At 36.9% G+C, this 26,681-nt stretch overlaps 1 protein-coding gene across 1 annotated transcript in view; it reads right to left on the bottom strand.

The window, feature by feature from the left end:
• The window catches only part of ADAM9 (ADAM metallopeptidase domain 9), a 141,268-nt gene that overhangs the window by 65,735 nt on the left and 48,852 nt on the right, over positions 1-26,681 (bottom strand). Inside the window, exons 10-11 of the mRNA XM_044912805.1 lie at positions 25,189-25,270; positions 24,577-24,710 (exon numbers count right to left, since the gene is read on the bottom strand). Coding sequence (XP_044768740.1) covers positions 24,577-24,710; positions 25,189-25,270 — 216 coding nt within the window. The remainder of the gene's footprint in view (positions 1-24,576; positions 24,711-25,188; positions 25,271-26,681) is intronic.

Genomic DNA, 26,681 nt, shown 5'->3' with positions numbered 1-26,681 from the left:
GGTGGATGATCCTTTTAATGTATTGTTGGATCCTATTAGCTAGGATTTTGTTGAGAATTTTGAAATCAATATTCATTAGGGATATCGGTCTGAAATTCTCCTTTTTGATGGGGTCTTTGCCTGGTTTGGGGATTAAGGTAATGCTGGCCTCATAGAATGAGTCTGGAAGCTTTCCTTCTGTTTCTTTTTTTTTTAAACAGCTTCAGGAGAATAGGTATTATTTCTTCTTTGAATGTTTGGTAGAATTCCCCAGGGAATCCATCAGGTCCTGGACTCTTGTTTTTTGGGAGGTTTTTGATCAATGCTTCAATCTCGTTAGTGGTTATTGGCCTATTCAGGTTGTCAATTGTTTCCTGTTTCAGTCTTGGTAGTTTATAGGTTTCCAGGAAGGCATCCATTTCTTCCAGTAAACAGGTTATTTTTAAAATAAGTTTCTTAGTTAGTAGTTGGAACACATTTTCTCATAGATACAATGTCTAAAATGTTTGATCCTAAAGCAACCCATTAAAAAAAAATTTAAAAAGCTGTTTTACCACAATGGAGTCCACTATAGTACCAAAAAGGATTAAGAAAATCAGAAGCGTTTCTGGTACTTTTTACCTGATGGAGATAGTAACAAATATCCCCATATTTCTCTTCAGTAAGGCTCTAGGGGCTACAATGAAGATATTTTTCCCCTAGTCATCCCTGGATAGCACCTATAGTAATAAGGGTGATCTTTCTCCTAATACTTGGCTTGAATAGCAACTAAAGTATTCTTATTCTCTACATATCACCCTGGGTGCTAGGATATTAATTTAAAGCATCTCCTCATCTCTTTTCTCATACCTTAGGTACGTTTTCCGAAACTGCATCAAAAGGAGATAGATGTGACCGACAGTAATGTAAACAGCCTACCAGAATATGACCAAAAAAAAAAAGACAACTATCATTTAGAACATTCTTTCTATGAGTAATCTGGAAATAATCAGAACACAGTTCCATCATTACTATCCTAATCCTCACAGCCAAGGAGTAGGAAGCCCTAACAGAGGGCTCTAAATGATGGCAATTAATTAGATTTTTTTTAAGGAGTCTATTTATTTATTTGACAGAGAGAGAGAAAGTGAGATTTTTTTTTTTAGAGTGCCCTGCAGCACCTGGATGGCTCGTCGGTTGAGCCACCAACTCTTGGTTTCAGGTCAGGTCAGCATCCTGAGATTGAGCCCCATATCAGGCTCCACACTCAGTGCCGAATTTGCCTGAGATTCTCTCTCCCTATCCCTCATCCCCTCCCCCTGCTCACTCGCACTCTTGCCTGCTCTCTCTAAATTAATTAATTAATTAATTATTTTTTAAAAATAGAGTGTCCTGATTATGGAGGCTTTCTGAACTAGTTGGCATTGAAGGGTATGGTTAAGAAAGCCATTTCTCCAGAAAGGTACCTCCCAGGAGGAGCACCTCACACTTCCAGGAATCCAAGTGCAATATGTGAGAAAAATATTACCAGCCCCTACCAAATACCTCAGTAATAACAAAAATCATATTACAAAGTTAGATTATCCACTTTTTAAACAGAACTGGCTCCAAATGACTGAGTTATCTAGGGAAAAATGTCAAATGTCTATATATCACCTGCATCTAAAAAAAAGGCCTAATTTATAATGAACATTCAGTTAATATTTACTACACAGCATATGAAGTAGAAGGTTTAATACCACCAAAGATAACCTAATCATTCTTCTCAAGTTATTCTTAGCAAAATTGTTCAAATACACTAACCAACACATTACCAAAATACAACATGAAGACACAAAATACCAAAAACCACTCAAAAAAAAAAAATTAAAAGAAACTATGAGTGGGGAAGAAAAAAACAGGTACAATCCAATAAAGCCTCCAGACACTAGAATTATCAAACAATAACCAAAAACACCCTGCTTACTATGGTCAGGGAGAAAAATGACAAGCTCAGAAAAATTTTAGCAGGGAAATAAAATCCACAATAGTAATATAGCATGTATGAAAAAAATTAGATAGAAATTTGGGAAATGAAACATCATAAGCAAAATTAAGAATTCAATGGATAGGTTTAACAACAGACTAAATACAAATAAAGATAGGCTCAATGAATTAGAAGATGTAAGAAGAAATTATCCAGAAAGAAACATAAAACGATAGAAAATGTCTAAGAAAGGTGGGAGACCAGATTTTGTGAGGTCTTACACAAGTTACCTAGAATCACAAAAGAAGGATAGCAAATATGCAGAAATACTATGCACAGACGCAATATGTAAAGAAGCAGTATGTGAAAACATAATGGCTGAGAATTTATCACAATTTATGAAAACTATCAAACTTCAAACTTTAAAACTCAAAAAACAAAAATCCTAAGCAGGTATATCAGTGTGTGTGCGTGCTATTTTTTTTTCTTTCCACAACTTCAATAAACTTAAGAAAAAAACTTGAAACTTAAAAAAAATTTAAAAACTATGAAAATAGCCAAAAAGTAGGTAAATCCACTTCAATAGAGTAACATTTTAGTGATAGCTGACATCAACAGCAACATGGAGCCCAAAAGAAAATGTAATAATACCAATATGCTGAGAGAAAATAACTGATAACTAGAATTCTATATTCAACAAAAATGTCCTCAAGAATGAAGGAGAGGAGGGAGGATTTAAGATGGTGGAGTAGTAGGGGGACCCTGAGCTTGCCTCCTCCCTCAAACACAGTTGGATTAACATCCAACTATTTTGATCAACTAGGAAAATAATCTGAGGATTAAGGAAACAATCTGCACAGTTGGACAGAATGTGGCAGATGTGAGGTTCTGAGCCATGAATTGGGGGGAGAGGAAAGCCTTGGGGCTTCGAAGGAGAGGGAACCCTCTTCACAGAGCAAAGTCAGGGAGAGGGAGAGAGCGAGAAAGAATGCAGCAGGTAGGGATCACACAATAAGTGAGTAGATCCCCTGGGTCACACTGGGAGAGACTGCTGCCCTCCCCGGAGCACATTTGGAAGAGCAAATTTTGCCTCTCCAAGAACAAAAGGCCAGCTGGGAGCCACTCAATAGCTGTGTGGGCAGAGGGCAGATAACCTTATAGCATCTTTTCGCTATCTGCCACAATAGATTCAAGGCTCTGTGTAACTGCTTTTCTCGGACAGAATGGAATAGGGGACTGATTCTCCCGCAAATGACAGATATCCTGGTTGCAGCTTTTCACTGTGCATCACAGTAAACCCTGGCCTCGATGTGCGCACTGTGCAACTGCTTTTCTAGGACAGCATGGAGCTCCATAAGGTTCTCCTGGCGGGGAGGGGGGTGTGGAATGGATCCCCTTAAAACTTGGAGTTTTGAGTCCCAGCCACTGGCCAGAGATAAAATACAAGAGATCTGTGACGTGGGGCATGCTGAAGGCCCAGGAACAGCCAGGTTAAGGGCAGGGAACTGAAGAAAACCCAGGACACAGGAGATTATTTGCTCTTCTGAGACGGCCTCCAGAACAGCAGTGGCCAGAAGTTCCCCTCCCTGGGGACGAGAGGATGAGGTAACACCATATTCTTTCCCCTCCACCATTCTTCCCTCCTCCTGCCCACCAACATGGTTGAACTTCATAGAGAAACACAGCACCTCCAGTGGAAGGCTGGAGTTCCCTACACTAAGCCCCACACCCCTGTGCTTGGCAGGGGCATCATTACAAGGGCAAGTTAGCCTGTGAACCAGCCCAGCAGGCCTCTCAATCAGAAGACCAACAGAGGCACCCAACATGTACCAAGTATACTGCTTAAAGAGTGCTCCAAAACATGAGCTTCTGGTGGAAATAGGAACAGGCTTGCTTCTTTCTTTTTTTCTTAGTTTTTAAATTTTTAAATTTTTTATTTTTCTATTTATTTTTGTATCTTTTATTTTAGATATATTTTTCTTTTTTTTCTCTTTATTTTTTTTTTGGTATCAGGCTTCTAATTCTTTGTTCATTTGTTGGTTTGTGTGTTTCTTTCTCTTATTTTTCAAATCAGGCTTTTTTCTTTTCTTTCTATTATTTTCTTTTCTTCTTTCCTTACACTTTTAACTTCCTTCTTTCTTATTCTTTGGAATCAGGCTTATAGTTTTTTGTCTCTGCATTTTTGTTCCTTTTCCATTTCTCTAGTCTTGGATCAGACTTTTTTTTTTTTTTCCTTTCTTTTCTTTTCCAGGTTTATCTTAACAAACAAATCAGAGGCGCTTTGGTGGCTCAGTCATTAAGCGTCTGCCTTCGGCTCAGGTCATGATCCCAGGGTCCTGGGATCGAGTCCCGCATCGGGCTCCCTGCTCGGCGGGAAGCCTGCTTCTCCCTCTCCCATTCCCCCTGCTTGTGCTCCCTCTCTTGCTGTGTCTCTCTCTGTCAAATAAATAAATAAAATCTTAAAAAAAAAAATCAAAGCACACCTAGTTAAAGGTTCAAACACTCCCCACTACAAGCAAGGAGGAACTCTGTAAAGAACGGACCACTGGGAAAGAACAGCCAAAATTTAATAGCAGAGTGTACACAGCATACACCAGAAATGCTTACTGAAGATTTCTGTTGTTATTGTTGTTGTTATTGCTGTTTTTGTTTTGGTTTCTTTTTCCTTTTCTTTCTTATTTTCTCTTACAGACAAATTGATGAGATGCAGAAAGTTACCCCAAAAGAAAGAACAGGAGGTAGTATTCATATACAGGGATTTAATCAATAAGGATGTAAATAAGATGTCTGGACTAGAATTAAAAAGAAAAATTATAAAGATACTACCTGGGCTTGAAGAAAGCAGAGAAGACACTAGAGAATCCCTTACTGTAGAGATAAAATAACTAAAATGTAGTCAGGCCAAAATTAAAAATGCTATAACCGAGATGCAGTCCCAAGGGGAGGTCATAAAAATGAGAATGAATGAAACAGAAGAGCGAATCAGTGATACAGAAGTTAAAATTATGGAAAATAATGAAACTGAAAAAAAGAGGGAAGGAAAACTATCAGATCACAAAGGTACACTTAGGAAACTCAGCAATTCCATAAAGTGAAATAATATCCGTATTATAGGAGACCCAGAAGAAGAGCGAGGCAAAAGGGGCAGAAGGTTTATTTGAACAAATTATACCTGAGAACTTCCCCAATCTGGGGAAGGAAACCAGGCATTCAGGTCCAAGAGGCTCAGAGAACTCCCCTCAAAATCAATAAAAATAGGTCAACACCTCAACATATTATACTAAAACTTGCAAATTACAAAGGAAAGAGAAAATCTTGAAAGCTCGGGAGAAGAGGTCCTTAACTTAGAAGAGTAGACACATAAGGCTCACAGCACACCTGTCCACAGAGACCTGGCAGGCCAGAAAGGACTAGAATGATATATTCAATGTACTAAATGAGAAAAATATGCAGCCAAGAATACTTTATCCAGCAAGGTTATCATTCAGAATAGAAGGAGAGATAAGGAGTTTCCAAGATAAACAAAACTAAAGGAATTCATAAACACTAAACCAGCCCTGCAAGAAATATTAAAGGGGACCCTTTGAGTGGAGAGAGAGATCAAAAGTATCAAAGACTAGAAGGAACAGAGACATTCTACAGGAATAGTGACTTTATAGGTAATACAATGGCACTAAATTCATATCTTTCAATAATTACTCTGAATATAAATGAACTAATGCTCCAATGAAAAGATGCAGGGTATCAGAATAGATTAAAAAAAAAAAAACCAAGACCCATCAATAAGCTGCTTACAAGAGACTCATTTTAGACCCAAAGACACCTCCAGATTGAAAGTGAGGGGGTGGGGAACCATTTATCATGCTTATGGACAAAAAAAGAAAGCTGGAATAGCCATACTTATAATCAGACAAACTACATTTTAAACCAAAGACTGTAATAAGAGATGAAGAAGGACACTATATCATAATAAAAGGCTCTATCCAACAAGATCTAACAACTGTAAATATTTATGCCCCTAACTTGGGAGCAGCCAACTACATAAATCAATTAATAACAAACTTAAAGAAATTCATTGATAATAATAAGAGTGGGGGACTTTAAAATGCCACTCACAGCAATGGACAGATCATCTAACCAGAAGTTCAACAATTGGAAACAAGGGCTTTAAATGACTCACTGAACCAGATGGACTTAACAGAATATTCAGAGCATTTCATCATAAAGCAGCAGAATATGCACTTTTTGAACACACATGGAACATTCTCCAGAACAGATCACATACTAGGTCACAAATCAGGCTGCAACAGGTACAAAAGGACTGAGATCATACCATACATATTTTCAGACCACAAAGCTATGACACTTAAAAGTCAACCAGGAGAAAAAATTTGGAAGGACCACAAATACATGGAAGTTAAAGAACATCCTACTAAAATATGAACAGGTCAACCAAGAAATTAAAGAAGAATTTTAAAAATGCATGGAAGCAAATGAAAATGAAAACACAACAGTTCAAAACCTTTGAAATGCAGCAAAGGCAGTTCTATGAGGGAAGTATACAGCAATACAGGGCTTCCTCAAGAAGCAAGAAAAGTCTCAAATACAAAAACTAACCTTACATCTAAAGGAGCTGGAAAAAGAACAGCAAATAAAGCCTAAATCCAGCAGGAGAAGAATAGAATCAGTGATACAGAAATCAAAAAAACTGCAGAACAGATCAAGGAAACTAGGAGTTGGGTCTTTGAAAGAATTAATAAGACTGATAAACCCCTATCCAGTCTTATCAAAAAGAAAAGAGAAAGGACCCAAATAAATAAAATCATGAATGAAAGAGGAGAGATCACAACCAACACCACAAAAAAAAAAATAATTATAAGAATATTATGAGCAATTATATGCCAACAAATTAGACAATCTGGAAGAAATGGATGCATTCCTAGAAACATAGAAACTACCAAAACTAAAACAGGAAGAAAGAGAAAACCTGAACAGACCCATAACCAGCAGAGATACTGAATCAGTAATCAAAAATCTTCCAATAAAGAGTCCAGAGCCACGTGGCTTCCCAGAAGAATTCTATCAAACATTTAGAGAAGAATTATTACCTATTCTTCTGAAACTGTTCCAAAAAATAGAAATGGAAGGAAAACTTTCAAACTCATCCTATGAAGCCAGCATTACCTTGATCTCAAAATCAGACAAAGGCCACACTAAAAAGGAGAATTAAAAACCAAAATCTCTGATGAGCAGGGATGTAAAAATTATCACCATGATACTAGCTAATAACAGTACATCAAAAGGATTATTGACCACGACCAAGTGGGATTTATTCTTGGGCTGCAAGGGTGGTTCAACCTCCACAAATCAATCAATGCAATACACCACATTAATAAAAGAAAGGACAAGGACCAGATGATCCTCTCTATAGATGCAGAAAAAGCATTTGACAAACTACAGCATCCTTTCTTGATAAAAACCCTCAACAAAGTAGGGATAGAAGGAACATACCTCAAAATCATAAAGGTCATATATGAAAGACACAACTAATATCATCCTCAATGGAAAAACAGAGCATTTCCCCTAAAGTAAGGAACAAGACAGGGATGTCCACTCTCACCACTGTTGTTCAACATAGTACTAGAAGTCCTAGCCTCAGCAATCAGATAACAAAAAGACATAAAGGCATCCAAATCAGCAAAGAAGAAGTCAAACTTTCAGTCTTAGCAAATGACATGATACTCTATGTAGAAATACAAAAGATTCCATTAAAAAATTGGTAGAACTGATACAGGAATTTAGCAAAGTCGCAGGATATAAAATCATTACAGAGAAGTCTCTTGCATTTCTATATACCAATAATGAAGCAGCAGAGGGGCACCTGGGTGGCTCAGTTGGTTAAGCATCTGCCTTCAGCTTAGGTCATGATCTCAGGATCCTGGGATCGAGCCCCACATCAGGCTCTCCGCCCAGCAAGGAGTCTGCTTCTCCCTCTCACTCTCCCTCTGTGTGCTCTCTCTCTCTCTCAAATAAATAAATAAAAATCTTTAAAAAAAAAATAATAATGAAGCAGCAGAAAGAGAAATCAAGGAATGGATCCCATTTACAACTGAACCAAAAAACATAAGATACCTAGGAATAAACCTAACCAAAGAGGTAAAAGATCTGTTCTCTGAAAACTATAGAACACTTACGAAAGAAATTGAGGAAGACACAAAGAAATGGAAAAGCATTCCATGCTCATTTTAAAAATGCATGGAAGCAAATGAAAATGAAAACACAACAGTTCAAAACCTTTGAAATGTAACAAAGGCAGTTCTATGAGGGAAGTATACAGCAATACAGGGCTCTATAAAGAACTTACCAAAATCAACACCCAAAAAACAAACAATCCAGTCAAGAAATGGGCAAAAGACATGAACAGACATTTCTCCAAAGAAGACATACAAGTGGCTAACAACACATGAAAAAATGCTCAACATCACTCCGCACCAGGGAAATACAAATCAAAACCACAATGAGATACCACCTCACACCAGTCAGAATGGATAAAATTAACAACTCAGAAAAAACAGATGTTGGCAAAGATGCAGAGAATGGGGAACCCTGTTACTCTGCTGGTGGGAATGAACACCAGAATGCAAACTGGTGCAACCACTCTTGAAAACAGTGTGGAGGTTTCTCAAAACTAAAAATAGAACTACCGTACAACCCAGCAACTGCACTACTAGGTATTCATCCAAAGGATACAAAAATAGTGATTCAAAGGGGCACATGCACCCCAATGTTTATAGCAGCAATGTCCCCAATAGCCAAAATATAGAAACAGCACAGATGTCCATCAACTGATGAATGGATAAAGATGTGGGGTGTGTGTGTGACACACACACACACACACACACACACACACACACACACACAACGGAATATTATTCAGCCATCAAAAAGAATGAAATATTGCCATTTGCAACAATGTGGATAGAAATAGAGTATGTTACGATAAGCAAAGTAAGTCAATCAGAGAAAGACAGTTACATATGATTTCACTCATATATGGAAATTAATAAACAAAACAGGATTATAGGGAAAGGGAGGGAAAATAAAATAAGATGAAATCAGAGAGGGATACAAACCATAAGGGACTCTTAAGTATAGGAAACAAACTGAGGCTTGCTGGAGGGGAGGTGGGGGGGGATGGGGTAATTGGGTGATGGGCATTAAGGAGGGCACTTGATGTAATGAGCACTGGGTATTATATGCAACTGATGGGAACCACTAAATTCTACCCTTGAAACTAATAATATACTACATGTTAATTAAATTGAATTTAAATTAAAAAAAAAATTTTAAATGAAGAATGAAAGAGAAATAAAGATGCCATTGTTGGGGAAGGGGGGGCTAAGAGACAAACTACTATCAGACACACACTAAAAAAAATTCAAAAAGGGTTTTTCAAGATAACTAAAAAATGATACCAAATGGAAGGTCAGAGATGCAAGAGAACCAACGAGTAATGGAAGTGATAACTATGTAGGTAAATCTAAACAAACAGGAATGAACAATGTTCATTAAACAGTGATAATACATTCCTGACAGATAGTTATATAAGTCAGGAAGTGGATAAATGAAGTTAAACAGCTCTAAAGTCCTTGATTTGTGTAAGGAAGGATATGATTTAATATTAAACACGATAAATCAAGGACACATGTTATATTTAGAGTAACTCCCCCAAAAAATCAAAGATTACATAACTTCCATTCTAATAGAGGCAAAATAATGAATATTAAAAACACACTAGTAATCCAAATAAACAAAATAGAAGACTTTTTTAAAAGAACATAAAAGAAGTGGGGCGGCTGCGTGGCTCAGTTGGTTAAGCGTCTGCCTTCAGCTCGGGTCATGATCCTAGGGTCCTGGGATCGAGCCCCGCATCAGGCTCCCTGCTCATCGGGGAGTCTGCTTCTCCCTCTCCCTCTGTTCCTGCACTCTCTCTCTCTTTCAAATAAATAAATAATATCTTTAAAAAAAGAAAAAAAAGAACATAAAAGAAGTGAGACAAATAAAAAACACACAAGATGGTAGATTTAAACCCAAATACTGCATCTCATTAATTCTAAAACACATTCTTCACACATTTAAAATACTCTGAAACAGATTCATCTAACAAAGTATTTAATTGGCATCATTTTTTCTTTCTTAGTGGTATGTAAATAATGATGTATCTTACAATCAATCACATCTACATTTAAATAAATACAGTATGTTACTAATTACATTAAATATAAGTAAACTAAATGATACAATTAAGAGACAAATATTGTCAAGCTGGATTAAAAAATAAAACCTAAACATGTGTTGTTTCGAACCATATATCTAAAACATAAGGATAAAGAAAAATCCAAAGTGAAAGGATGGAAAAAAATATACTTTCAACATGAAAAAAAATCTGGGGAAGCTATATTAATATCAGACAAAATTGACAGTCTAATCAATAAAAAAGGAAATGAAGACAAGAAATAAAACTGTTCACAAATGTCACAGTCATCTATGCAGAAAATCCAAAAGAATCAACCAAAAAATTTCTGAAACTAATAAGCAGTTAAAGCAAACTAATTAATAAAGGTTATAGAACAGATTAACATACAAGTCAGCTGCTTTCTTATATGCCAGCAACAAACAATTAGAATTTGAAATTAAAAATGCAATACCATTTACATTAGCAAAACCAAAACAAAACAAAAATACTTAGGTATAAATCTAACAAAATATGTACACGATCTATAGAGGAAAACTACAAAGTCTGATGAAAAAAAAAAAATCAAAAATGACCTAAATAAATGAAGAGATATTCCATGTTCAAGGATAGGAAAACTCAATACCATAAAGATGCCCATTCTTCCCAACTTGATCTATAGATTCAATACAATCCCAATTAAAATCCCAGCCAGTTATTTTTTGGGTATCAACAAAGCGATCTAAAGCTTCTATGGAAAGAAAAAGGACCCATAATAACCAACACAATATTGAAAGAGAACAAAATTTTAAAAGTGACAGTATCTGACTTAAGATTTACCATAAAGCTACAGTAAATCAAGACAGAATGGTATTGGCAAAAGAAAAGACAAATGGATCAATGGAAGAGAATCAAGTCCAGACATAAACCCACACAAATACAGTCAACACATCTTTGACGAAGGAACAAAGACAACTTAATGGAGAAAGGATAGTCCTTAACCCAATAAAGAGTATCCGCTGCAAAGAAAAGGGAACCCTCTTACACTCTTGGTGGGAATGCAAATTGGTGCAGCCACTCTGGAAAACAGTACGGAGGTTCCTCAAAAAGTTAAAAATAGAACTATCGTAAGATCCAGCAATTGCACTACTCAGGTATTTACCCAAAGGATATAAAAATACTGATTCAAAGGTATACATGCACCCCAATGTTTATAGCAGCATACAACAATAACCAAATTATGGAAAGATCCCAAATGCCCATCAAATGGATAAAGAAGATGTGGCATATATACAATGGAATATTACTCAACCATAAAAGAGAATGAAATCTTGCCATTTGCAATGACATGGATGGAACTAGAGGGTATTATGCTAAGCAAAATAAGTCAGTCAGAGAAAGACAAATACCATATGATTTCACTCATATGTGGAATTTAAGAAACAAAACAGATGAACATGGAGCGGGGAGAGAGAGGGGCAAAACAGAAAACAGACTCACAACTATAGAGAACAAACTGAGGGTTACTAGAGGGGAGGCCAGCAGGGGATGGGTTAAATGGGTGATGAGTTAAGGAGGGCACTTGTGATGAGCACTGGGTGTTGTAAGTGATGAATCACTAAATTCTACACTTGAAACTAATATTACTTAGTATGTTAACTAACTGGAATTTAAATAAAAACTTGAAAAAGAAAAGAGAAAGAAAAGTATCTGCAAAATATTTGGCAAACATTATATTTAATGTTAAAATGCTGAAAGCTTTCCTTCTGATACCACTCCATGATGACAGATGGTAACCATACTTGTGGTGAGCATAGAATAATGTATAGAATTGTTAAATCACTATGTTGTACACCTGAAACTAATATAACATTGCATGTTAACTATTCTTTGTTAAAAAAAAAAAAAAAAAAAGACAAAGATGCAAATTACCACCACTTCTACTTGAATGTTGTACAGGAAGTCCTGGCCAGTACAGTCAGGTAATAAAAATAAATAAATAAAAGTTATAAGGATTGATGAGGCAGAAACAAAATTATCATTACTACCAGATGATATGATTATATAAGTAAAAATCCAAAAGAATTTACAGGTGTGGGCGCCTGGGTGGCTCAGTTGGTTAAGCGACTGCCTTCGGCTCGGGTCATGATCCTGGAGTCCCGGGATCGAGTCCCGCATCGGGCTCCCTGCTCGGCAGGGAGCCTGCTTCTCCCTCTGACCCTTCCCCCTCTCGTGTGCTCTCTGTCTCTCTCATTCTCTCTGTCTCAAATAAATAAATAAAATCTTTAAAAAAAAAAAAAAAAGAATTTACAGGTGTGTAGCACTACTGTAAAAGTGTAATAGGCTGCTAGATATAAAATATATATAAGAAATCAATTTTATTTTTATACAAAAAATTAAAAAATTCATTTTTAAAAGAGAAATCATTTACAATAGCACCCAAAAGTATAAAGTATAGGAATAATACTACCAAAAGAAGTTTATAGAGAACTATAAGAGGAATTAAAGATCATGGACTTGAAGATTCCTTACTGAAAATATGTTAATTCTTCACCAAACTAATCTAGAGATTTAATACAAGATCAATCAAACCCCCCCCAAGACTTTTTTGGAATTGGACACTTCTCAAATTTACATGAGAAAGCCACAAACAGCCAAGACACTCTTAAATGAGTAGGTCAAAGTAGGACAACTTGCTTTCTACAACCAATTATAAAGCTGTGAAAATTGGGAAACTACAGTAGTGATACAAATATAGAATAATAAACAAATGAAATAGAAGAGCCCAGAAACAGACACATATATCTGCAGACACTTGATTTATGACAAAGGTGACACTGCAAAGAAGCAATGAAAGGGATATCTTTTTGACCCATGGTGCCAATTCAACAAAGTACTCATATTGGAAAAAAAAACCTGACCTCTACCTGAACAATGCACAAACAGTAATTCTAGGTGGATTATGGACCTAAATATGAAGGTTAAAACAGATCAAGAGTCTGGAAGGCAATACAGAAGCCCACCTCTGTGACATCAAATTTACAATTTCCTAAATAAGATACAAAAAGCAATAGTCATAAAGGAATAGATTGATATACATGACTACATTAAAATTAAAATTTTTCACTAAAAGTCGCCAAAAAATTCATAAAGGACTTCTATTAATCAATAAAGATAGTCAACCCAATCGAAAAACTGGGGAGGGTGGGATTGAACAGTATCTTCACAAAAAACAAAATCCAAATGGCCCATAAACATAAACAGGTGATCTAATCTTATTAGTAATCAGGGAAATGCAAAGGAAAAGCACAGTAATATACCACTATATATCCAACTCATTAGCTAAAGTTTAAAGTGGATATTACCAATTATTGGTGAGGTATGTACTTAGCACTCATTGTACCCCACTACATATCTCTTCCAGCCATTTTTTATTTCAGCAGTTATGGTGGACAACTCCCCACAACTCCTATTTCTAAGCTTTTATTGAGTTGTAACTTGAAAGTACAGGGGAGTTAAGATCCCAGGGGGCAACCTTCAAACCAAAAGAAGATGGAAGCAACAAAAATGAAAATGTACTTCAGCTACCTGTATCAGGATGGACAAACATCACAAACACAACGTCAACTAAAAAAAAAACCCAACCAATAGAAAACATACTTGTATAATTCTGTTTATTTACTCTAACCTATTCTATGAATAGAGCTCAAAACGGGCAAAAACTAAAGTGTTTAGGAATACATATTTTCGTGGCAAAACTGTAAAGAAAAGCAAGGAAATGATTATCATAAAAATCAGGATAAGGGTTAACTTTAGGGAAGAAGGTATGATGGGGAAAACTACAAAAGGGATTTCTGAGGATCCTGGTAGTGACCTGACATGGGTGGTTACAACAAATGTTCACTTTATAAAAATGTGTTCATCTGGGGGCACCTGGGTGGCACAATCAGTTAAGCGGCCAACTTGGTTTCAGCTCAGGTCATGATCTCAGGGTTGTGAGATGGAGCCCTACATCGGGCTCCGTGCTCAGCGGGCAGTCTGCTTCAGATTCTTTCTCTCTTTCTGCCCCTCCCACTCTGCTCTCTCTCTCTCTCAAAGAAATAAATAAAATTTTTTTTTAAAGATTTTATTTATTTATTTGACAGAGAAAGACACAGCGAGAGAGGGAACACAAACGGGGAGTGGGAGAGGGAGAAGCAGACTCCCTGCCAAGCAGGGAGCCCGATGTGGGACTCGATCCCGGGACTCCAGGATCATGACCTGAGCCGAAGGCAGTCGCTTAACCAACTGAGCCACCCAGGCGCCCAGAAATAAATAAAATTCTTTAAAAATGCATTCAGCTATACATTTGTTTAGCTAGATTTTCTGTATGTGCTTCATTTTTCATAATAAAAGTATTTTTTAAAAAAATACATCACAAGTTCTATCAGAATAAGTAGGCCCTGCAAGAATTATCCTCAGTGCTTCCTTCTGCAGTTAGGCTCAGTAGAGTCCAGTAAACTAGAAGAGTACTCACTCAGGACTGAGAAATCTTTTAGAAAAAAAAAGATGAATTTGCTCAACCTGATGGGGGTTGTTAAAGATCAGAAAGCTGACATAGGGTTATAGCTTTTATAGGAAGCAATCATAAAAAAATTAAAAAATAAAAAAAAACAGAATCCAAGATAAAGACCAGAGTAAGAGGTAAACTTGGAATGCAGGGCAAGTCTTCTCTAAAAAACAAAACAAAAATACCTAAGAAGATGTAAGAGAAAACACCACCATTAATAAATGTAGATTTATCACTAGCTGCTGGAGGAAGTGCATTTCAACTAGGAATAGGCTAGAGCCATCTGTCTAATGAGGTAACGCCCACCAGATCTAAAGAGTTAATCCAACACCATCTCCATTCTGTCAATTCTGCCCTCTGCCCAGAGTACTTCTCTGTTCAAAGTGGAAGTGAATCCAACGTCATCTGGGATAGTTTACTTATTCCTCAGAAGCAGCAGGTTGCCCTTCATTCAGTAGTGAACATCTTACTTATAGCCTTTTGGGGGAGGTGGAAAACCTTTTAGTCTCTAAGATTTTGTATTCCTAGATCTAGAAAGCAATGTTCCTTCATTAGAAGTCCTTTTCCATTACAAATGTTGCCTCAAGACATCTCTGCTACAGACTCAATTTTATCCTAATATTAACCTTCCTTTTTTAAGTAGGCGCCACGCCCAGTGTGGAGCCCAACAGAGGGCTTGAACTCACAACCCTGAGATCAAGACCTGAGCTGAGATCAAGAGTCAAGATGCATAACCAACTGAGCCACCCAGGCACCCCTATCCTAATATTCCTAAAGTGCTTCTACACTAATCCCTGTAAGCAATGATGTCCCAAAATTTCATTCCTTGCACCGTCTCAACCAGTCTCAATCTGTCTCTAACATTTTGTTTTGCCGTAAGACCATGCTTAAGCCATGCCCCATTTCAACGCTGCAAGCATAATACATTTCTGCTTCATATACAAAAGGTCAATAGTCATATACAAAACAGCTCAAGAGGTGAACATCTGTAAGCAGTGGAATATTTATATTTATCCAACACTTATCTACCAGCTATATCTCTGTCATAGAAGATAAGTAAAATACAAACAGGACTTTTTTTCTTTTTGTCCTGGATAATTTTAACTTACTACAGTAACAAAATTACTAATACAAGCTCAATAAAATGTGTATAAACTCACATAATGACTCACTACACAATCATGCAACCTCCCCAAAAGACAAGGGCAACAACTGACAAATATTCTATATATCCTAATATCTCTATTAGAGGGGCACCTGGGTGGTTCAGTCAGCTAAGCATCTATCTGCCTTCAGCTCAGGTCCTAACCCCAGGGTGCTGGGATCGAGCCCCACATCGGGCTCTCTGCTCAGCAGGGAGTCTGCTTCTCCCTTTCTCTCCCACTGCCCCTCCTAAAGCTCATGTTCTCGCTCGCTCTCTCTCAAATAAATAAAATCTTTTTTTAAAAAAATCTCTATTAGAATGATAAAAGTGTGAACTAATATAGCACCAGAAATAATGGGAAAATGCAATCCACTCAGTTCTATTTGAAATATGATCATTCAGTGAAAAGTTTTTAAAAATAAATAACTCCACAATAAAATTAACAACATAAAATATTTCAATCATATATTATCAGTTCTCAAGAGTAAAGTCCAGGGGAACACTGATAAATAGCAATCTCCTACATGTTCATTGTTATTAATACCTGTGATAGACTGGTACCTACACTTTTTCTAGAATACCTCTATTAAATAATATTGCCTTATTTCCTAACTCAAAATAAATACCTGCTCAGAGCAAAATGCTCAAAAGATAAAGAAAAGCCAGAAGAAAAATATAAAAGTGACCTTAAAAACTACCACCAAAAATCAGAGCCAGTTAAACATTTTGGCATACATCCTTCCAATCTTTCTTCACATGTTCATATTTTTAAAACAGGAGTAATTCACACCATGATATCTCACATATTCTTTTTTTCATTTGAATAAACATATATCTTAACCAACATATTATTAACCACAGTGATTTACAATAATACATTAGATACAGTATGGCACAATGGCGAAGACCCATGATAATTCCAATGGCCCACAAATTTACTTTAAAATCAGAAGAAAAAGAGGGAAATCACAATAATGAATATTTAATAATGAATCCAGCCTGGGTTATATCTGTCTTTATACCAATACAGTCATAAAATATAATTTTTCATATGTTTTTAATGGAAAAGGGGGCTCACAAAAGCGAAAGGCCCGTGAAAATCATAATGCAGCCTAAGGATAGAAAAGGCCACAGAGCAGTTGGAGAGGAGAGGGTGTTTCTCCTCCTCCCACTTCAACCACAAAAACTCCCCTCATATATTTTATACACTGGGCTTCTAGGTGAGAATAGAGTAGGGGAAAAACAAAGGAGGAGGTTTCCCCAGCTTAAAAAAAAGTTTGAAGTCCACTGTTTAAAAACATGAGTTCTAATACTATACAGTGTTACACTAAATAGGTATTTCGTGGTCAGTTTAAACAATCTATTTTTTGGACATGTGTAAATTGGGACCATTTTTTTGGCTGAACAATGCATATACATATTGTTTGCTCACCCTCTGATTATTCCCCTGGAACAAATTTCCAAAAATAAAATTGCTGGCTTAAAAATGTATCTTGTAAGGTTTTGGACACAAATAACCAATCTGTTCCACAGAAAACCTGTATAATTCTCTTCATACCAGAAGTATAGGAGAGTGGCCTGGTAACTTACAAACCCTGGTTTCATAGGTTAAAAACATGCTATTTCATTGTTTTGATTTACATTTCTTTGTTTAGTGATGTGGAGAAAAGTTTCACAAATTTACTGATCTTTTATATTTATTTCTTATATTATGAGCTACCTGATCATATCCTTTGCTCATCTGTAAATTTATGATATTTTTATTTAAAAACAAAAACAAAAAAACCTGTCTCAGATGTTTCAAATAGTATTCTTTACTATTTGCCCTTTCACTGTTTGAATTGCTTTTTTATATACACAACTCTGCAAATCTGTAGACTGTTTTGTCCTTTACAGTTCGCTCGGCGGGGGCGGGGGGGACAGTGGAAAGGTTTATGTTTAGAAAAACCTTTCTCTATCCAAGATTATATCTATTAAGTATGTTTTCTTCTATTTCATTATATATTTGGAATTTAATGTATGATGTATGGTAATTTTTTTCCAAATTCTTAAAAAATTATCTCAGCCTCATTTACTGAATAACCCCATCTTAAAAAAAAAAGTCACTTTTACTATTTCTGAGGTTTCTACTATGAGACTGTTGATATGTTTATTATGCATTTAATATTATACAATTTCCAAACATAATAGTTTATACCAAAAGCCTTCTTTAAGGGTCTTCTTTTTCAATATTTTTTTCACTACTATTGCAAAATTACTCTTCCAAATTGACTTTAAATTTATTTTTGTCAAGTTCTAAAATGAAAGCAATACATACATATCTGGAACTTGATTGGAATTATTTTAAGTTTATGAGTTAATTTGATAAAGACAGATATATTTCCAATATTTAGTCTCTCCATAAAAGAACACTGCCTTTACTCAAATTACGTATTCTGACTTTCAGTAAACTATGTGTTCTTTAAACAAGTGCTACATATTTCCTATTAAGTTGATCCCAAGCTATTCAGAATTTTTGGCAAATACAGTTTTTTTCCTCACATTTTTTCAAAATAGTTATAACTGGTCTATTGGAAATCTTACTTTATAACTGTATTTCTAATACTATTGAATTGATTCTCTTGCTTTTCAAAACTAGACAATCACATTAACATCATTATTACCCCCTCTTTTCCAATATTTATTCCTAAATCTTTTTCTTATTCATTGCACTAGCTAGAAAATCCAAGCCAGAATAAACTAATAGTACAGACAGTATCATGTATGACCAATATTTTATGGTTTCCCCTCCAATCTTATCCCCATCCTTCTCCACCATGTTCTCTGCGTAGGAGGTTGACCTATACAGACTGTATCCAATGAAAAATGGCCAATAAGAGACACTGGCAAAGATAAGAAGTTGGTTGGAGAATAAGACTGATTATTCCTCTGGGTCCCACTCTAACAAGTCACCTGATGTTGGCAGTTTCCCTCTACTCCAACTCCTAAATGGTCAGTCTCTCCCACAGCCATAGTTATTTCTCTCCACAATCCCATATCAGTTCTCTCTCTTTACATCTTCTACATCCCTACCAGGTTACATACTTAAGCCAGTCCCCAAAACTTCTTGCCTGTACTCATGGGGAAAATGGTAGATCACCTTATATTTGAGATCATCTTGTATTCATGTTGCAGTTTTAATATGCAGTAAGTTTTAAATGTAATATTCATAATACCATTTTATTCAAATTATTTCATAATTACTTTAGCCTTTAGGTCTCTGATATAAGATTTACTTAGGAGAGTGTTTTTAAATTACCAACTCATTTAGGGTTTTTATTATTAATATCTGGTTTTATCACATTGTGGCCAAAGAATGAGACCTGTTCTGTTTCTGCTTCTTTTCTAAATTATGGAAGTCTTTGGGCAAAATATATGGTCAATTTTTGTGGAGATTCCTGGACACCTGAAATGAAGATCTATGTTCTGTTTGTACACAGAGTTACATTTTTATCTATTAAATCAACCATACTAATATTTATTTAAACCTCTATAATCTTATGTGCTTTCTTTATATAATACGTTAATGATTAAGAAAGATGTTTTAAAATTTCCTCTAAGATATGTGCTCATTTTCCCTTGACACGCTTTTTACATTACATATTTTAATAACATAATATCAACAATTATGATAAATGTTCATTAATGATTGTACATCTCACAAATGAAAAGTGATCATTTTTGCCTTATTTGGAGTCTGTCTCAGGTATGTTTCCTAGATAAAACATTTAATTACAATAGTGTTTTGAAACCTAGTCTGAGAAGCATTCCATATATTTGTCAAAACTGTTTTATTTGGCCTTAAATTATTGTATCTTACACTTTGTATTTTGTAACACCTTAAATGTTCTTTTGGGCTTTTTTTTTCTATGTTGCATACTTTCTCCAAAATTTTTTTGGCTTAGGGAGCCTGCCTGGCTTAGTCAGTAGAGCATGTGACACTTAATCTCAGGGTAATGAGTTCAAGCCCCACATTGGGTGTGGAGCCTACTTAAAAAAAAAAAACCATCCTTGTGAATTAGAAATGTGCATCCTGTTTTCAATTCTACCTTGAAGTCATTATTATAGCAATTTAAAATGCAGTTAGACATCTATTTCTCCAATTTTCTGTGATTTTATACCTCCCCCGCTCAGTTGTTTTTACTTTTTTTAATATTATATATTTTCTTTCAAGTTCCATTTGTTCTAGTTGCCCCTCCACTAAATCCAATGGCCCAAAAAACATTCTTTCCACTGTGTTCTCAACATCTATTCCATCTTTCTAACTTTTAATCTCTGTCCTTTCCCCTTGCAATCCGGGAAAGCTTATCAAGATTGACTTACAGATCTTTTTTGAACTGGCATTAAGGAGGAGTTACCCAACCAGGGCCAAAATGAGTTCCTATGCTAGGAGTGAGATAAATTTAGACCTCCTGGATCCACTGTTCAAGAGGAAATCCCAAACACTTCACCCCCTCTCCATTTCCTAACACATGCAGCTGCAGCACCACTCCCTGCCTTGAGTCTCCCAGGACAAATCTCCTTATGTCCTTTAATCCTGTTTACATTTATCACCATAGGTAGCTGTAGCTCTCTGTGTAGGCCCTTATCTCCCTCCTGTTCCCTCACTGTGCATCCTGGCATTCACAGCCCATCATCCGCAAAAACTCCCATAACCTCAAACTCTTCTCTGAAAGTCTCACTGTCAAGCTCTACTTGAAATTCAGCTATTCCCGGATTTCACAGCTTCCACTAGAACCTTCTCAAGGGCCAGCAGCTTTTTCCCAGAACCCTCATACAACTAGAGATAGAGTCAGTGAGTGTTCTTTCTCCATATTGCTGCTTCTAGGCCATTCTTTCTCACTCCTTCCTAAAATCTCCCAGTTCTGAATCTCATAAAATTAAACTACCCACTACCCTTTATTACTAACATACCAACCCCTGAGTTACTCCCTCTCATGTCCTTCTCACCACATTGTCACGCTAACACTATTCTTGTCTTAATTTTTGCTGATTTCAATATACAGGTAGATAACCCTATTAATCCCTTGGGCTCTCTCCATGGCTTGAACTCTTCTCCTCCAAAGATCTAATCCTCCACCGTTCAACCACTCATTGCCATGCTTTTAATGGACATTTTACCATTACTATAATTTATAATCTCAACTTTACCCATCTTACTCTCCCCAGGTACACCTTTATACTCCAGTATAACTTTAATCCCACCAGGACATCTGCAGTTTTCCCTTTCCACTTCCCTTATCCCCTTGATGTCCTCCCTTTCCTAAGCCTTATCCAGCTAAAATGTCATGGTCCATCATGATAATTACTCCTATGCAAACAGATCTGACTTCCTTGCACCTCTCTTACTTCATTGTATTTGGCCTAACTACAACCTGGTTAACATCAACTCTCTTATGTACCTATGCAGTTGAATGTGGCTGCACAAAAACCCACAACCACAAACTAATCTCACTTAAAATTCATGACTCTGAATCTCAGTGACCCTTTAAAACGGCCCAGGAAACACACTCTACTCCATTTATGCTCCCATTCTGCCACACAACTATTTCATACCTTCTCTTATCTCCTGAAATCCCCAACCACTGCCCCCTCAAAGTCTTCATCTTTCAGCTGATGAACCTACTTCCTATTTCAATTTCACTAACAAAACTGAACCACAAATTCTTAATCTCAGGAAACAAACTGAGGGTTGCTGGAGTGGTGGGGGGTGGGAGGGATGGGGTGGCTTGGTGATAGACACTGGGGATGGTATGTGCTATGGTGAGCACTGTGAATTGTGCAAGACTGTTGAATCACAGATCTGTACCTCTGAAACAATGCAATATATGTTAAGAAAAAAAAAAAGAAGAAGAGAGCAGGAGGGGAAGAATGAAGGGGGGAAATCGGAGGGGGAGACGAACCATGAGAGACGATGGACTCTGAAAAGCAAACTGAGGGTTCTAGAGGGAAGGGGAGTGGGAGGATGGGTTAGCCTGGTGATGGGTATTAAAGAGGGCACGTTCTGCATGGAGCACTGGGTGTTATGCACAAACAATGAATCATGGAACACTACATCAAAAACTAATGATGTATGGTGATTAACATAACAATAAAAAATAAAAATAAATAAAAACTGAACCACAGACTCCCACCACTACATCTATCCATTTCCAGCAGCTACATCCATTTATTCCTATTACTATAGATACCCAGAGCTCCATTAGAACAAACCCCTCCACTTGTGCCCCAGATCCCATGCCCTCTCACCCACTCAAGGTCAACTACCGCAATGTTTCTCTCTTTGTCCTAGATCACCAGTTTTACTCCTCTACTAAATTAGTCCTATGAGCATACAAACCTGCTATAATTTCTTCCATCTTGAAAAAAAGTCCATCCTAACCATACTTCTTCCTTCATACTTGGCTCTTCCTGCAGATATCCCCACAGCTTTCTACTCATCTCCTTCAAGTATTTAGTCTAACATCACCTCAAAGGAGCTTACCCTGACAATACGAATCTAAAATTGTAACTAACCTCTACCATCACCACCACCACCACCACTCTGGCCCTCCCAATCTTCCAGTGCTGCTCTATTTTATTTTCCATAGCACTTATCACCTTCTAATATTCCATATTATTGATACATTTATTACATTACTAGTTTGTCTTCCCCCATTAAAATGTAAACTCCATTAAGGGCAAGTCTTTATCTAATTCACTGAGATATTGCAAGTGCCTAAAACAAAGTCTAGCACCAAGTCAGCACTCAATAAATACTTGATAAGGGGCACCCGGGTGGCACAGTCAGCTAAGCGTCTTACTCTTGGTTTCAGCTCAGGTCGTGATCTCAGGGTCTTGAGGTGGAGCCCTGAGTCAGGCTCTGTGCTCAGTGCAGTCTGCTTAAGTTTCTCTCTCCATCTCCCTCTGCCCCTGCCCCCCACTTGCACATGTGCAAGCTCTCTCTCTCTCCAATAAAAAAATTTTAAAAAATAAAATTAAAAAATGAATGAATAAATAAATACTTGATACATGAATGAATAAAGTATGGGTCCATTCTTCACTGCCTCTTACACAACTTTAAATTCCACCATAGCACTGTTTAAGAACATTCTTTCCTAACTCTGCATGCCACTGTTTTCATCTTAGTCTCCTGTCTTATCTCATGGTTGATTATTCATTTCTTGTTCCCTCAATTCATGTCTTCCTCAACTTCACTCCCAGCCAAACCAAATGCTAAATTTACTTCCCCCTCCTACAGGAACTCTTTTACAAACATAAGACTTTTCTTGTGAATATAATTACTTTTTTCATTAAGTATAGTTTTTTTTGTTTAATGAACACTGTTCTAATTCTTCCATATCTATTTTTCAGCCTAGTAATTGCTCAGAAACAGGTAAATCCTGCAGCAAATTCCGCTCAAGTGCTCTCCTTTACACCACGATTTAATTAGAATTGTACTTTCAGATCTGAAGATAAAGAGCTGGCTAACAGCAGTTTTTGTTATTCTTTCCTTGCTTCGGGAACTTGAGAGAGGTAGGAAAGGAAATGAACACTTGGGGCTGTGGATATTCCCCGTATGAAATCTTCATCTGTGTTTGGAAAAGATGAACATCTTCCACATCTAATTCTTTCTCTAGCTCAGCTTCTACTCACATATACATTGTGTATGTCTAGCTCTCTACTTAGCGTTACTGCCTCCTTGTTCCCTTACGACAAATCCTCACTAAAAAGAAGCCCAACGACTCAGTGGTGTTGTTCATCTGTATACCCTCTATTGTAATTCCTTTTGAACCCTGGCAAAGGAAGGGGTTCTAAGATCACAGGCTCTGGACCCAGACTTCTTGACTTCAAATCCCAGCCTCACCACTTACTTTGATGTGTAACCTCACCTTCTTTATCCTTAACTAGAGATACCCACATCTCATTAGGTTGCTGAGCATTAAAGATTAAGGCATTTTAAGTGCTTAGAACAGTGCCTAATACATAAATAACATTCAATAAATGTTAACTCTTCCTCCTCCTCTTTGTCGTGCCTCTCATCTTTATCTATAAAAGTAGAGATGTTAGTAGGACTACGTCAAGATTTCTTCTATTTACAGTGACAATGAAGCACTTTCTCAAGAAGGGATTTATGAGTAAACGCTTCATATAGTCTTTCAATCTAATCCAACCTCCACTATATCTAATAGAAACCCTTTCCTAATTCCTAATTCAGATGTAAATTCTTCCATGTTCTTATACTCTTTTGGTGTGTCAATTTGCACAAGAGTGTAGCTCCAAACCTGTGCCTACACAAATATTTCTTTCTTAAAGCTCTCTGGAATCATTTATTTAATTAAAAAACCAACTTCTCATTGGTGTATCATGTAATTCATTTCAGAGAAGCCAGGAATAATTTTTCAACATAGACATGAGAACATCACAGAGTTTAAGAAACACTGATCTAGGATATCACATTAAGAAGAACAAGAAGAGGGGCGCCTGGGTGGCTCAGTCATTAAGCGTCTGCCTTCGGCTCAGGTCATGATCCCAGGGTCCTGGGATCGAGCCCCGCATCAGGCTCCCTGCTCAGTGGGAAGCCTGCTTCTCCCTCTCCCACTCCCCCTGCTTGTGTTCCCTCTCTCACTGTGTCTCTCTGTCAAATAAATAAATAAAATCTTAAAAAAAAAAAAAAAAGAACAAGAAGAAAGAATTCAGTTACTCACGATGCTCCTGAATTCATGATGCAGCTCTTCGCTCCACAAAAACAATCTCTGCCATCATCATGATTCATTCCAAGGTTATGACCCAACTCATGAGCAACAATGGATGCAAACGTCTCCACTGTGATTTGCCCAAACTGCCCAAACACAGGTAAGTATTAATTAGGTTTCTGAACAAAAAGGATATGTTTATTATTTTTTCCACAAAAGGAAATTAATCACTACAATGGTGACAGTCTTCATGACAAATCAAGCATCCAACATCAGTCTTCATACATTTCACTAGGAAACTGATATGACATGGAGATAGATCCTTTAAGCAACAGACCAATTACTTTAGCACTAATAAGTTATTTGCAATGATTTATGGGAAAACAGATTCATGGTTCTAATTTAATTTTCTTAAATGGGGTTTCAACTTCCTTGTCCATAAAAAGTGAGGAGCTAATAAACACATAATATTAGAAAACTTAATCCAGTCTCTAAAGAAAAACCACGTCTACCACTTCTACCCAAAATATTGTTTTAAGGACTAGGGGAGGAAGTACGTGGTCAAATGCTTGACACTGTCCTGACACAAACGTCCAAAGTTAAATATCAAGAACAAAAACGTACCACGTTAATCCCGCCTGCGTGGCTCCTTGAACATACTGTTCCCACAAATGCCATTCCTGCAGTCCCACCAAAACCTTTCTTCCTAAATGAAAATACAAGGTCAAAGTTAGAAAATGTACTTGGGGGGGTAAAAGGAACACACTGCTCTTATTTCTTTGGATAAGCTTAAACTGGGCTGGTAGAACCTACAAAGACTGGGAGAAAAATGGCAAAGATAATTGACATCTTAAAATCAGAATACAATTAAGTCTTATTTCTTTTTTATTCTCAGAGAACAAGATTAATAACACAAATTCTTTTTTTTTTTTTTAAAGATTTTATTTATTTATTTGCCGGAGAAGCAGGCTTCCTGCCGAGCAGGGAGCCCGATGCGGGGCTCGATCCCAGGACCCTGGGATCATGACCCGAGCCGAAGGCAGACGCTTAATGACTGAGCCACCCAGGCACCCCGAACACAAATTCATTTTTCAGACAAATGAAGATGTTTTAGATACTAAGCCAAGTTTTTTTTCCTACCCTCTAGATGAAAAATCTTCCTAAAATGCATTATATTTACTTATTCAAAAATTCTAATGAGGAGAGACAGGTAACACACTCAATGAACATAACACACATAGGAGGCTGCAAAGCAGGGAGCACGGGGACATAAGAAGCACAATGGCCTCCATATGGTTCCCAATCATCCCTGACACACTTGTATCTCAAAACCTATTTTCTCCACCTAGAACTCTTTTGCCCAGTAAATACTCCTAACTGATTCCCTCACCTCCTTCAAGTCTTTACTCATAAGTCTTCTCTTCGAGGCCTTCCCTCACCATGCCAACCTGACTCCTCCAATACTTTTTTTCTTGGCAGGTGCTCCACTATTTATTGAATAGAAAAGCATAATAATAACAACACAATGTATTTAAAATGTGCTATAAGCCTTCACAAGTGCCTTACAAAAATAATCCCATTTGATCCTGAATTTTTTTATCCTACTAGATAAAAATTATTGGGCCCACTGAACAGAGTAAGAAACTGAGACCCTGGGAAGTTGTATCTTCAGCTGTTAGGTCACCAAGCTGTGGTTTGACATAATGCTATCTGATTCCACATTTACCACCCTCAATGGCTATACCATCCTGGCCCTTTCTCCCCTGTAGCCAGGTAACCACATTCTAATTAGGGAGAAATGCAAGAAAAGAAATCTGTCTTCATGTCACCAGAAGCTGAGCCTACAGTGCAACAAAAACTGTGGCTACTAAGTTTCTTCAAACACTTCCTGGACTCTGAGTCAGAATATGAGCTTCACTGGTTGTAACCTTAACCTTCCTGAGAAACATGCACCTACAGGAAAATGAGGTACTTATTCCTTCACATGATGATAGAAAATTAGAACCCAAGACACTGTGTTGTATATCTAGTTCCATTATCACAAATTTATAGATGACAGAGGCCATGTGACATGCCCAAGCTCATGATGGTTCTTTCTGTACCAGTCTCCACTAGCA

The sequence above is a fragment of the Neomonachus schauinslandi genome, chromosome 2 (assembly GCF_002201575.2).
Source record: "Neomonachus schauinslandi chromosome 2, ASM220157v2, whole genome shotgun sequence".
Taxonomy (NCBI): domain Eukaryota; kingdom Metazoa; phylum Chordata; class Mammalia; order Carnivora; family Phocidae; genus Neomonachus; species Neomonachus schauinslandi.
This window is presented reverse-complemented; position numbering and strand designations above follow the sequence as displayed.